Source organism: Bos javanicus, chromosome 16 (assembly GCF_032452875.1).
Source record: "Bos javanicus breed banteng chromosome 16, ARS-OSU_banteng_1.0, whole genome shotgun sequence".
Taxonomy (NCBI): Eukaryota; Metazoa; Chordata; class Mammalia; order Artiodactyla; family Bovidae; genus Bos; species Bos javanicus.
The window spans coordinates 28098899-28113887 of record NC_083883.1 but is presented as its reverse complement, the minus strand read 5'-3'; the positions used below and the strand labels follow the sequence as shown (position 1 = coordinate 28113887).

The window sequence follows — 14989 nt, the reverse complement described above, 5'->3', positions numbered from 1 at the left end:
ACCATGGTCTAAAACATGTTCCATCTTCCATAGTTTGGGGCCTGATACAGCCAGAGCTGAAAATAAGTATACTTCACCTTTGCTGATTTCCATACTTCAGCTTAATACAAATAGGAGTCATGGCATTGACTGACCTCTTCTCTGTACAGCACTACTTTTGCAGTTATTCTGCTGTATTACTTTTGCAGTTATTCCACTACTATTCTTTTTTCCTCAGAAATATTAAGATTTATGTGCTTAAATATCTGAACGCTCTGCATAAAAGCAAGACTTTCAGTAAGAAGTATTAAGTTGGAAAAAAAAATAAACCTGAAAAACAAGATGTTATCTTGTTTTTAAAGAAAGAGGGCTGAATTCCCTGGTTTCAGAATTAAAATTTGACTCTAGTTTAAAAGGTAAAAAGAAGGACCATTGATGTACTTCTTTGTGTCAAATTTCACTTAAACTTTAAAGTATCAGTGCAGAATAGAAAGAACTGGAAAGAAAGGATAGAAACATAAGCCACCAGTTATTATTTAAGAGTAGATATAACTTCAACCAAAATCAAAAGTATATCAGGAATTGGCCTCTTTTAGGGAGTCTTTAAAAAAAAAAAAATCTGTCATTTGGTATAGCCACTGCACATCAACTTTGAGATTTCTTTAAATAAGTTAGTATTCTTGTCTAGCTATGTGAAATTTTTCAGAGTAATTTTACTAGGAGGTAATTGGATATCATTTGGTACCTTCACATATGACACTGACATGGAATAAAAAGTTGACAGGTGGGAAAGGGGAGGAAGGAAGATCCACAAAGTATAAAGTGAATTATAATGTGTAAAAACTTTTTAAAAAGTAGGGCTGAAGAATTTGAAACCATAAGAAAAAGCTATGTGTATACATACATATCTAAAAAACAGTTTTATATCTTTAAAATTAGAATGTTATTTTACTTTAAATGTACGGCATGCAAAATGCTTTGTAGGAGTAGAATGTGTACTACAATATAAATTTAAGTTTCTAGACACTGACCTAGGTCCTTAAGCACTCACTTACCCAGCAAAGAGATTATTCACCCAGCCATCACTCTTGCTTGGACAATGCTTACTTGTACCTGGACAATTTAAAGTGTATATGAATTGTTTTCATCAGTGAAGACACAGCTGTTCAGTTCAGTTCAGTCACTCAGTCGTGTCCAACTCTTTGCGACCCCATGAATCGCAGCACGCCAGGCCTCCCTGTCTATCACCAACTCCCAGAGTTCACTCAGACTCACGTCCATCGAGTCAGTGATGCCATCCAGCCATCTCATCCTCTGTCGTCCCCTTCTCCTCCTGCCCCCAATCCCTGCCAGCATCAGAGTCTTCTCCAGTGAGTCAACTCTTCTCGTGAGGTGGCCAAAGTATTGGAATTTCAGCTTTAGCATCGCACTTTCAATTGCTGAATTACATGTTTTTTCACTTTGATACCTTATGATCATTAGAAAGCTGCTTATATAATGTTATAATCACACAGTATGCTAACTGCCTATTTGTAACTACAAGAAACTTGTTAAAGACACACTGTTGACTATGATACTTTACAGAATCATGGCCACAAGTTTCTGCAAATGAGGTTTACTTCTCTCAAATCAAAAAATATCCCACAGTTCAGATTTTCATAAGTAGTGCTTCTTTTAAAATAAAAGCAAACATGTTGTCCTGTCTGTAAAATTATATTTCTAGTCCACTTTACAGAATATTAAAATGCTTATAAATGCATTGTATGCTGTGTGCTCAGTCACTCAGTTGTGCCCGATTCTTTGTAACCCCGTGGATCTGTCCATGGAATTTTCCAGTCAAGAATACAGGAGTGGGTTGCCATTTCCTCTTCCAAGGGCTCTTTCCAACCCAGAGATTGAACCTGCATCCCTTGCATCCCCTGCATTGGCAGGCGGATTCTTTTATCTCCTAGTGAAAAACAAAACCAGTCATCACACTGGCCCATGGAGCCATCTAGGGCTATTTTATATTTCCTACCATTAGAAAAATTGAACTAAATAAGGAAAAAAAGCAAAGGAGAGAAAAGAAATTTTACAAAATGGCAACTAGCATGACCTAAAAAAAGAGTGTACTGAAATATCTTCCTTCAGTTCAGTAACCAGGCCCTTTCTGGAATGAACATTTATGGGTAACTAGGTTAGCAGAGTGTTCCTCTTAGTGCTCAGGACAAAAATACAAGGTATGTTGAAATAACTTCTATCTTTGTGTAAGGAAAGACAGACTTTGAAACAGAGTGACTTTTAAAAACCACAAACCTATATTTAGCCAGAATGTTCAAGATTGACAGGTTTGATGGAAGGAAATCTTCATTGGCAACAAAATTAAAAATCATAATCTTATGGATGCCAATTGTTTTTACCAATGTGAAGATTGTTTGAACTTGTAACATGTGTCTTAGAAGTAAAAAGGTTGCTTTAGTTCTGTGGACTGTTGAATTGCCCTTTAAATAAATATTGCCTCCATCTTAAAAAAAAAAAAAAAAAAGAAACAGCTTCTGAATAGCGTGGACTTCTTCACTGTGGGAAAATAGCCTTGGCAAACTTGTTTCAGAGACTCCCTCCAAGGAGATTGATTCATCCATCAAGTCTATAGTTAATCTTAAGATCTGCACAAGACTGATTTCATCCCATCAAGTCTATAGTATCTCCAGATCTGCACCTCAGACTTCAGAAGTCTGTCTACTTCAGCTCCTAACATTTTCTCCATGCTTAAGCATAAAAGTCTAGTTCTGTCGGAGTCTTCATGTTTTGAATTTCTCATAGCATTTATTCAAAATCTGGTTTTTCCAAATATCTTAACAGCTCACCCATTGAGCTCTACTCCTTCCTTAAAGCTTACTTTCCCTAATCCCATCCTTTACTGATGAGTTGTTCTCCAGGAGGTCAGTAAGCTGCTGCACTTGCCCTGGCTGGCTGCATTGCCCTGAGAGTGCTTCTGTGTTAGTGTAGATGAGGAATGCTGCTGCTGCTTAGTCGCTGTTGTATCCGACTCTGTGCGAGCCTGTGGACTGTAGCCCGCCAGGATCCTTTCTCCATGGGGATTCTCCAGGCAAGAATACTGGAGTGGGTTGCCTTGCCCTCCTCCAGGGGATCTTCCCAGTTCAGGTATTGAACCTAGGTCTCCCACATTTCAGGAGGATTCTTCACTGTCTGAGCCACCTGGGAAGCCCAAGGAATGCTGAGACCATGTCTGATAAGATGCCGTCACACAAGAACGTAGGTTGTCATACAGTGGATAGCCTGCTGTAGAAGTAAGGCCATACAAGTGGCTGCTCTTGTCACTCCTGACACTGCTGCAGTATCCTCCAGTAGTTTTTGTTACATAGATTGTATACTGTCCAATATTGAGGCCTGCGCCGCTGCAGACAGCCTCAGCAAACCCAGAAAATCAACACTCGTATCTTAATCATGAAGTCCCTGAGCTTTTGGTTGTTTAATTTGAAGATTCAGTTATCTGAACTTCTTTTATGTAAGCTGTTTTAAGTTTGTTTTGAAAGTGGGTGGGATATAATTCACAAAATCAGAATGTCATATAAAAAATCCTTATGTGGTACTATGCTGCCTGAGAGCTGATTATGATAACTATATTTGGATTTGTTTGTCACTAAAAATTAGCAGGCCTCTGTATATGTATTGACTGCTCCTAATAACTCTAATGGGATGTCTTCTTATAAATATGTGTAACAGATTCTGACATCCCTGCTTTGCTGCAGTTTTCATTTCCAACTGCCTGTCCTTGAGGGACTTTGCATTGATATCTTACTGAACCTGAAATCAGTAATGCCATTCAACTTCCATTTGACATGTTCAGCTACACATTGTATTTTACTTTTAGGTAAATACACTTTCTTAATTTATATATTAGTACTATTTTAAGTATGAATTGTCATCTCGTAAGTTGTCATATGATTGTAAGCGAAGCCTTTCTTAAGTAACATTTAGGTACTGGATTTCTCTTACGTGTGTTGGCATAACCTTACAAGGAATCAAAGTGCCCTTCCAGTCCGGTGTTGCCATATGACCTGTATGTATTATGTGTTATGATGTAACTCCATTCATCTCATTATGTGTATGTACCCTTAAGTAATATGGAATTCCGTTTTCCATTCTTAGTTAAATTAATTTGAATTATCTTGAAAGAGAAGAATTCTGATGCTTTGTCCTGAACATTGCCATTAAGTTAAACAATACAAAGATAACGGGGTTATCTGTTAATGAGTGATAGTTCTCTTACTACATTAAACTATGATGAGCCAGAGAGTGGGAAAAATGGGGAGGTATTGATCAGAGGGTACAAATTTCCTGCTATATGATGAATAAATTCTGAGGATCCCGTGTACTAATTATCAGTAGTGTGTTATATACAGTTAACCTGGGTTTGAACTGTGCAGATCCACTTATACATGTGGATTTTCTTCAGTAAATATGTAGTACAGGACTACACGATCCATGCTTGGTTGAATCTACAGAAAAAGAACTACAGATTCAGAGAGTCAGCTATAAAGTTATACATAGATTTTTGACTGAGGGCCACCACTCCTAACCTTCACATTGTTCAAGGGTCAGCTGAACTTGAAAGCTGTTCAGAGGGTAGATCATAATAAGTATCACCACAAAAATAAATAAAAAGGTGATCATGAGGGGCTGGAGGTGTTAACTACCTTACTGTGGTAACCATTTTGCAGTAGATCATCGTGTCACACTGTACTTCTTAAAGTTAACTTATATTTATTATGTACCAACAGTATCTTAGTAGAGCTGAGGGGAACACAAAGTAACAGAATATATGAACCATTTATCTTTTTTAAGGATAAGAATCTCCTTTCTAATTAAATATGGACAAAATACTTTTTAATATAATTTGTCCCATAATAAACTGTTTTGATTGCTGGGGGGAAAAAAAGACTATGCTTTTAAAATATATGACATAACTTATGGAAAATTAAATATGGTTCGGTTCAGTTCAGTTCAGTTGCTCAGTCGTGTCTGACTCTTTGTGACCCCATGAATCGCAGCACGCCAGGCTTCCCTGTCCATCACCAACTCCCAGAGTTCACTCAGACTCACGTCCATCAAGTCAGTGATGCCATCCAGCCATCTCATCCTCTGTCGTCCCCTTCTCCTCCTGCCCTCAATCCCTCCCAGCATAGGGAGTTTCCAATGAGTCAACTCTTCACATGAGGTGGCCAAAGTACTGGAGTTTCAGCTTTAGCATCATTCCTTCCAAAGAAATCCCAGGGCTGATCTCCTTCAGAATGGACTGGTTGGATCTCCTTGCAGTCCAAGGGACTCTCAAGAGTCTTCTCCAACACCACAGTTCAAAAGCGTCAATTCTTCGGCGCTCAGCCTTCTTCACAGTCCACCTCTCACATCCATACATGACCACTGGAAAAACCATAGCCTTGACTAGACAAATCTTTGTTGGCAAAGGAATGTCTCTGCTTTTGAATATGCTATCTAGGTTGGTCATAACTTTCCTTCCAAGGAGTAAGCGTCTTTTAATTTCATGGCTGCAGTCATCATCTGCAGTGATTTTGGAGCCCAAAAAATAGTCTGACACTGTTTCCACTGTTTCCCCATCTATTTCCCATGAAGTGATGGGACCAGATGCCATGATCTTCGTTTTCTGGATGTTAAGCTTTAAGCCAACTCTTTCACTCTCCGCTTTCACTTTCATCAAGAGGCTTTTGAGTTCCTCTTCACTTTCTGCCATAAGGGTGGTGTCATCTGCATATCTGAGGTTATTGATATTTCTCTTGGCAATCTTGATTCCAGCTTGTGTTTCTTCCAGTCCAGCATTTCTCATGATGTACTCCACATAAAAGTTAAATAAGCAGGGTGACAATATACAGCCTTGACGTCCTCCTTTTCCTATTTGGAACCAGTCTGTTGTTCCATGTCCAGTTCTAACTGTTGCTTCCTGACCTGCATACACATTTCTCAAGAGGCAGGTCAGGTGGTCTGGTATATGTAAATTAAATGAAAATGAAAAACTGTCTATAACTTTGATGAGCAGAATATATCTGGCTTGAATATTGCTCTGAAAAAGAATAGAGCCAGTGTCGTTAATTGCCTCAGTGTTTGCCTTGAATGCTTGTAAGTCTCTCAAGAAAAATTTAGTTATAAATCACAGTTAGCTTACCATACCCAAAAATTATGTATGTTCATGCATTTGCTCCACAGGTGAACTGAAGATTAGTCAGAAGCACTTTGAAGAAGCTTTCAAGAAAGTAAAATCATCTATATCAAAAGAGGTAAGCAATGCTCTTAAAGGTAGAAGAGCAATTAGAATTGAGAGTAGTAAGTATGAATTTATGAGAAAAAGCAAAATGGTTGCCTCTGAGAGAGTGTTCTCGAGAGACTGTAATTTTTAATGTTTCTGGAGACTAAACACAGAGAGAAAATGACCTCGTGTATGTTTTCATAATCTCAGAATTTTTAATCATTCAAGTGTTACTTGACCTGTATCACCCTTTACACTTACCCATAGTTTCAGGAAAGTAAAAATACCTTCACTGTAAGGTCAGACTTGTCCTTACAAAAAACGCTGAATTTTACTGTATTTCTTACTGTGTTGAGGTATTCTGTCTGTAATAAGTTAAAATGTTTGCTGTTAAGTGAAGTGAGGTTACTGTGACACAAAAGAGTTGAACCCAACCCAAAGTAATGTCTGAATTGAACACTGGATATCTTAGGGCTTCCTCATAGCTCAGTTGGTAAATCATCTACCTGCAATGCAGGAGACCCAAGTTCTATTCCTGAGTCAGAAAGATCCCCTGGAGAAGGAGATGGCAACCCATTCCAGTATTTTTGCTTGGAGAATCCCATGGACAGAGGAGCGTGGCAGGCTATAGTCCATGGGATCATAAGAGTTGGACATGACTTAGCGACTAAACCACCTATATTGGATGGATATCTTTGTTTCTGGACTTCCAGAAGTCTAATTTGCCTTAGCCAAGTGATTCTGTTTATTGACTATACTTAAAATTCCTCTAAGTCATTATCCATTTATTACCCCTGGCTCAGTATTTCTTAAGATTATTGATGGAAAACACTCAAGTCCAAGTTCAAACAGTTACATGAGATGGGTTGCTGTGTTCCAGTACCTCCATTCCTGGTGTAAATACTCTTATTTGACCATCTTACCACTTTTAACTAAAGTAATCAGTTAAGGAGTTTGGGCTGGTGATGGTGTCTTTTAAGTATATAGTTTACTTCTTTTTCAACTAAGGTCTAGTCTGCTGAACCTGGCCTGGGTCTTTTACTATATGTGGAGAAATGAAAGTCTGTTTTGACCTCCCAGGCATTTTGTACACTAGAGGAAATGTTTTTATTTCATTGTCTGTCTTTGAATAAGATAGTCTTATTAATTAAAATCAAACAGTTTTACAGTTAATCTTACTGGCACTTTTCATTCTGATCAACAGGAAAGTAGTGATACAAGTGTCCCCCCTCCCCAAAGATTTAGTCATTAAAAAACAAATCTTCCTTATGTTTATTACCTGTAATCAGAGTTCTGATTTGAGGCTTTTCAAGAATCAGGACATACTGGCATAGCTCCACATTTGTCACTCTCATCCTGTAACCTTTTTAAAATTGAAATTTTATTTACCTTTGTAGTGCACAAATACAGTTCTGTGCGTGTGCGTGTTAACTTGCTTCAGTCGTATCCAACTCTGTACAACTCCATGGACTGTAGCCCACCAGGCTCCTCTGTCCATGGGGATTCTGCAGGCAAGAATAGTGGAGTGGGTTGCCATGCCCTCCTCTAGGGAATCTTCCCGACCCAGGGATTGAATCCATGTCTCTTATGTCTCCTGCGTTGGCAGATAGGTTCTTTACCACTAGCGCCGTTTGGGAAGTCCTACAGTTCTGTAAGTTTTGGCACGCTTAACTGGTACTTCAGTCAATATAGAGAACATTTTCATCACTTCAGAAAGTTCCTGTGTTCCTTTGTAGTTGTCAGTCCCTTTACAAATGCTGTACCAGGTAACCCCTAATCTGACTTCTGTCATCATGCTCTAACTTCACCTGTGTAGGAACTTTATGTAAATAGAATCATATCGATATACTCATTTGTCTGGCTTCTTTTGCTCAATGTCATGTTGCAGAGACTCATCCACATTGCTGTTTTTCACTAGTTTGATCCATTCTCTTGCTGAGTAGTTTTCCATTAAATGAATATACTGCAGTTTGTGTATCCTTTCCCCTGCTGGTGAGCACTTGGGTTTTCTCCAGTTTTTGGCTTCCTCAGATAATTGTGTGTCAGAGAGAGAGAATGAGAACATGTGTTTTTATTTCTCTTGAGTAAATAACTAGGAGAGGAATTGCTGGAACTGCGGCAAGTGTATGTTTAACTTTATAGGAAACCGCCAACCTTCTTTCCAAGTGACTGTAATACCGTTTTGCATTTTGTGAGCTTTCCAGTTGGCCCACACTCTTACCAACACTTGAGTATTTTCAGTCTTTTAATTTTAGCCATTCTACTGGATGTGAAATAGTATCCTGTTGTGGTCTAAATTTGTTTTCCTAATGACTAAAATGTTGAGCATTTTTTCATATGCTTATTGATCATTTGGATATCTTATTTTGTATCCTCACCTTTTGCTCTTAAAACATTGAGTTGTTTTCTTATTATTAAGTTATGCAAATTCTTAGTTTATCTTGGCTTGAAGGCTTTTATGAGATACACATTTTTTTCTGAAATATCTGTAGGATTTATTTTGGAGTATAGTTAAAATGTGTTTCAAGATTTATACAACAAAGTGAATCAGTTATATATATATATCTCCACTCTTTTTTTTTTTTAGATTTTTTTTTTCCTCATATAAGTCATTACAGAACATTGAGTAGAGTTCTCTGTGCTGTGCAGTAGGTCCTTATTAGTGATCTATTTTGTATATAGTAGCATGTGTTATGTCAGTCCCAATCTCCAAATTTATCCATCCCTCCCTCTTCCCCCCTTGGTAACCATAAGTTTGTTTTCTATATCTGTGACTCTGTTTCTGTTTTATAAATAGAAGTTCATTCGTACCTTTTTTTTTTCTTTTAGATTCCACATATAAGCAGTATCATATTTGTCCTTCTTTTTCTAACCTACTTTACCTACTATAATAATCTCTAGGTTCATCCATGTTGCTGCAAATGACATTATTTTGTTCTTTTTTATGGCTGAGTAATACAGATGTGAATATTGAGGATATTTTGTCCTAATTTGGTTTTTGGTTTTGTTTTTTCAATTTCTAAAGGCATCTTTTGAAGAACAGGAGTTTTTAATTTGTATGAAATCCATTTTTTTAAAATGATTTGTGTTTTTCTGTCATAAGAAATCTTGATTATCCTAAGTTTATGAAAATTTTCTCCTTTGCTTTTCTCTAGTAGTTTTATAGTTTTATCTTTTACATTTAGAACTATGATCCATTACAAACTAATTTTTTTAAATTTGAAGTTAGATAGAAAAGTCATGATTATTTTTTTCCATGCATCTATCTAGTTACTGTGGTCTTGTTGGTTGAAAATACTTTCCTTTCATTGAATTATCGTGCCCTCTTTTTGAAAACCAATTGATCATATATGCATGAATTTATTTATTCACTCTTTTTTCTGTTCCACTGATCTTTATATCCATTTTATGCCATGTATATGTTTTGCCACTCTGTTGATTGTTTTACATCAATTTTTAATTTTTATTTATTTTCTGGCCACAGAATGTGGGATCTTAGCTCCCCAACCAGGGATCAAACCTGTGCTCCCTACAGTGGAAATTTAGGTTCTTAATCACTTTTAGGGAAGTCCCCTTGATTATTACAGATTAGATATGTTAATCTTGAAGACAGCTAGTGTAAGTCATTCAGATTTGTTCTTTTTTCCCCCCAAAATTGTTTTATCTATCTTAGTCTCTTTGCTTTTGCATATAAAATTTGCAGTCAGTGTATCAATTTCTGCAAAACAAACTTTCTGGGATTTTGATTGGATTTGCATTGAATCTGTAGATCAGTTGGGAGAGTATTAAAAATACTGAGTTTTTCAATCAGTGAACCTAGTATATCTGTTCATTAATTTAGGTCATTTTATTTCTTTTATATAAATTTATTCATTTTTTTAAAAATTCACTTATTAGAGCCATTTGATCTCTCCCAGTAACGTTGTGCATTTTCAGGATGCAGATTTTTCAGGATGTACATTTTTCAACAAGTTGATTAATTTATGGTTTTTAATTTTTATAATGTTTTTTAAAATATTCTTCTCCAATTGCTACTAGTATATGGAGGTTCATTTGGTCTTCATGTATTGGCCTGGGATTGCTCCTAGTATATGGAGGTTCATTTGGTCTTCATGTATTGGCCTGGGATTGCTCGTAGTATATGGAGGTTCATTTGGTCTTTATGTATTGAATGGGATTGCTCCTAGTATATGGAGGTTCATTTGGTCTTTATGTATTGGCCTGGGATTGCTCCTAGTATATGGAGGTTCATTTGGTCTTTATGTATTGGCCTGGGATTGCTCCTAGTATATGGAGGTTCATTTGGTCTTTGTGTATTGAATGGGATTGCTCCTAGTATATGGAGGTTCATTTGGTCTTTATGTATTGACCTGGGATTGCTCCTAGTATATGGAGGTTCATTTGGTCTTTATGTATTGGCTTGGGATTGCTCCTAGTATATGGAGGTTCATTTGGTCTTTATGTATTAACCTGGGATTGCTCCTAGTATATGGAGGTTCATTTGGTCTTTATGTATTGGCTTGGGATTGCTCGTAGTATATGGAGGTTCATTTGGTCTTTATGATTGACCTGGGATTGCTCCTAGTATATGGAGATTCATTTGGTCTTTATGTATTGGCCTGGGATTGCTCGTAGTATATGGAGGTTCATTTGGTCTTTATGTATTGAATGGGATTGCTCCTAGTATATGGAGGTTCATTTGGTCTTTATGTATTGACCTGGGATCGCTCCTAGTATATGGAGGTTCATTTGGTCTTTATGTATTGACCTGGGATTGCTCCTAGTATATGGAGGTTCATTTGGTCTTTATGTATTGGCCTGGGATTGCTCCTAGTATATGGAGGTTCATTTGGTCTTTATGTATTGGCCTGGGATTGCTCGTAGTATATGGAGGTTCATTTGGTCTTTATGATTGACCTGGGATTGCTCCTAGTATATGGAGGTTCATTTGGTCTTTATGATTGACCTGGGATTGCTCCTGGTATATGGAGGTTCATTTGGTCTTTATGTATTGGCCTGGGATTGCTCCTAGTATATGGAGGTTCATTTGGTCTTTATGTATTGGCTTGGGATTGCTCGTAGTATATGGAGGTTCATTTGGTCTTTATGTATTGAATGGGACTGCTCCTAGTATATGGAGGTTCATTTGGTCTTTATGTATTGAATGGGATTGCTCCTAGTATATGGAGGTTCATTTGGTCTTTATGTATTGACCTGGGATTGCTCCTAGTATATGGAGGTTCATTTGGTCTTTATGTATTAACCTGGGATTGCTCCTAGTATATGGAGGTTCATTTGGTCTTTATGTATTGAATGGGATTGCTCCTAGTATATGGAGGTTCATTTGGTCTTTATGTATTTTCTTGGTCTTTATGTATTGGCTTGGGATTGCTCCTAGTATATGGAGGTTCATTTGGTCTTTATGATTGACCTCCTAGTATATGGAGGTTCATTTGGTCTTTATGATTGACCTGGGATCGCTCCTAGTATATGGAGTTCATTTGGTCTTTATGATTGACCTGGGATTGCTCCTAGTATATGGAGGTTCATTTGGTCTTTATGTAATTGCTTCATTTGGTCTTTATGTATTGGCTTGGGATTGCTCCTAGTATATGGAGGTTCATTTGGTCTTTATGATTGACCTGGGATTGCTCCTAGTATATGGAGGTTCATTTGGTCTTTATGTATTGGCTTGGGATTGCTCCTAGTATATGGAGGTTCATTTGGTCTTTATGTATTGGCCTGGGATTGCTCCTAGTATATGGAGGTTCATTTGGTCTTTGTGTATTGAATGGGATTGCTCCTAGTATATGGAGGTTCATTTGGTCTTTGTGTATTGAATGGGATAGCTCTTCGTTTGTCACTCTTTTACCTTCTTTACCTCTGAAAAAATTACTTCGGTTTTCTAGACTAAAAAAATGAAACCATCTTGTTTGTATTTGCCTGCTCTAATTTTGAAAAGCTTCCATGTTTAATGTTTTTACATTTAAGAGTTACATTTATATTTTGCAGTTACAATTAAGTAATTGTATTAGAGTTGGCTATAAAAATGTCATGCAGGGTTTGAAAATTGCTTGCTTGACCTATCCTTAAATTGGGCCACATTTTCATCCTTGTATTTGTGATAATTAAGGAGTAAATCTTTATTTTGTTACCTGTTCTGAAACTCTGCTGGTAGATTTGAAACCAGTGGATGTTACGTTTGGTGGGGGGCGGGCACTCAGTCTCTGCTTTCTGATTCTCATCCTTCACAGTCCACAGCTGTGCCAGAGAACATCTTCCTTCCTTAAATTGTTCTTAGTTGAAGCATAGTTGATTTACAATGTTGTGTTAGTTTCTGGTGTACAGCAAAGTTGAATCAGATATATATTTATGTATATTATATATGTGTGTGTATATATATACTTTTCATATTTTCATTATTATTTTAAGATATTAAATATAGTTCCCTGTTGCTATTCAGTAAGGTCTTCTTTATCTAGTTTGCTTATTTATTCTGGCCGAGCTATGACGCTTGCAGGATCTTAGTTCCCCAACCAGGAATTGAACCCCAGGCCCCTGGCAGTGAAAGCATGGAGCCCTATCTATTGGACCTCTGTGCAATTTGCTATCTCTTTTATGTATAGTAGTTTGTATCTGCTAGTCATGAACTCCTAATTTGTCTCTTCCCCAGCCCCTTTCCCCTTTGGTAGCCATAAGTTTGTTTTCTTTGTCTGTGAGTCTGTTTTGTAAATAAATTAATTTGTGTCCTGTTTAGATTCTACGTATAAGTAATTTCATGTGGTATTTTTCTCTTTGTCCGACTTAATTCACTTAGTATGATAATCTCAGTCTGTGCATGTTGCTGCAAATGGACGTTATCTCATTCTTCCAGAAGGGTGCCCAGGAGTGGGATTGCTGGATCGTATGACCACTCTATTTTCGGGAAGCCTTCTTCTGATTTAGGAGAATTCAGTTGAAATTAGAGAAGTTGGATAGTCAAACAGAATCCATTTGAAAAATCAAACCAAAAGACAGGTGTGGCGTTTGTTGATACAATTCTGAACGTAGGATTGAGTGGCTCATTTGTAACCCACCTCTTTCTACTTTTAATATTAGGGTTCCTTTAGTTGTAAATGACAGAAACCCAACTCTCTAAGTGGGAGTAAAGAGGAATCCATTCCACATATAAGGAAGTTGAGAGTACTGCTGGCTTCAGGCATGCTGGATCCAAAAACTTCATTGCTTTGTTTCTTGGGGGAAAAGGCTGCCTGCAGGCCCAGACATACAGGCTACTTGTTTATTAACCCCCATAGCAAGAGAATTTCCTGATAGCTCCAACAGGAGAGTTTCAGGGAACCTGTGATTGGTCCAGCTCAGGTTAGAGCCCATGGCAAAACGAATCACTATGATTAGCTCAAAAGTTAGATTCTCTGGCCAGGTGGAATGTAAGCGGTAACGTAGTTTTCTAAAGATCATGACTTCAGGCCCTAGGATAAAAAGCTATAGATAAGGCGAACTTAAGTCTTTTCACACTAAAAGAAAATCTACTAGGCTTGTTAAACACAAAAGGAACATTTAATTACATTTTACATTTTAACCTTTCAGACATACTTACAGAGATAGCAGTTGCTTTGAAGTGAGTTAACATTAAATAAATGATTGGGAGATGTCGAAAAAGGAAAAAGAAAAATGAAAGAACGGTGTGCACATTCTGTGCCAAGGTCCACAGAGCTGGTCCGTGTAGTTCAGAAATGTCCAGCCTGTTCTCAGGCTAGGTAAATCTGCCCTGCTAGCTGGTGCCTTCTCTTTCCTTGAGGCAGTCAGCTCCCTGGTGCCACATGGTTTTTAGTTTGAGGTTGGAAAACAACAGCGTGTGAAGTGGATTCGAAGTGTCCAGCAATTGGCAACATGATAGTAGGGTCTGGTTTAGAGGCCAGATGCAGAAACTTGTCATCTGACCCAATGAATCCTCATAACCAGCTGAGGGTGAGAGGGGAACACAGTTTGCAAACATTCCTTCTGAGACTCTGCCTGTATTCCTCATTCATTCCTACTTCATTGCTACCAAACTTTCAGGCTCCATCTGAAGATCCCTGCCCAGTCCTAGTTTCTCATGAGAGGCCACGTCCTACTGTGATCCTAAGAAGACTGAATAGATGGGCAATTCATTACGCCAGATACCCCAACTTAGACGATTGTACTCTTTTTGCCAGTTTCTTCCTAGTCATCTGTTACTTTCTTCCCTGAATGAAACCATTGTCCAATATGTGTCACTTCACAGACTTATAAAGCATAACTTACTTTGTTGGTTTGGTTTTTTTCAGTAATAACTGCTCACCAGAAACCTGAGCCTGGGTTAACATCAGTAAATGTTGAGACCTTGAAATTGTTTTCCCGTCTATATATTATCTCAAATGTAGGCTTTTCCCTCTGCCTACAATGACATTGTTCAACTGTCAGGAAGGAAACCTCACTCAAACATAAATTAGGTATTTTTTTCCTTCCTCCTCTATTAAAACCATACCATAGACCCTCCTGTTTTATTAATTCATTGGTCTAGTGTTTTTCACACCCACTGGCTGGCACACTTGATTCTCTTCTTCACACTCAGGATTATATGGTTCATCCATTTGCTTGATCAAGTCTGTCACATTGAGAGAGAAAAACTTCCCAAGTAGAGTTGCTCTTGCCTCTAGCTGTGTATTGAGTTGCCTAGGAGCCCATCCTTTCACCCATCCAGAAACATATATGTATCATGTACCTGCC

At 37.8% G+C, this 14989-nt stretch overlaps 1 protein-coding gene across 10 annotated transcripts in view; it reads left to right on the top strand.

Moving 5' to 3' along the window:
• The window catches only part of NVL (nuclear VCP like), a 179798-nt gene that overhangs the window by 75013 nt on the left and 89796 nt on the right, over positions 1-14989 (top strand). For all 10 annotated transcript variants that reach the window (XR_009729892.1, XM_061382314.1, XM_061382312.1 and 7 more), the window contains one exon: positions 6202-6272. Coding sequence is in view for 9 of the 10 variants with exons in the window: in XM_061382314.1 (XP_061238298.1) it covers positions 6202-6272 (71 nt within the window). In the remaining variant the exon portion in view is untranslated. The remainder of the gene's footprint in view (positions 1-6201; positions 6273-14989) is intronic.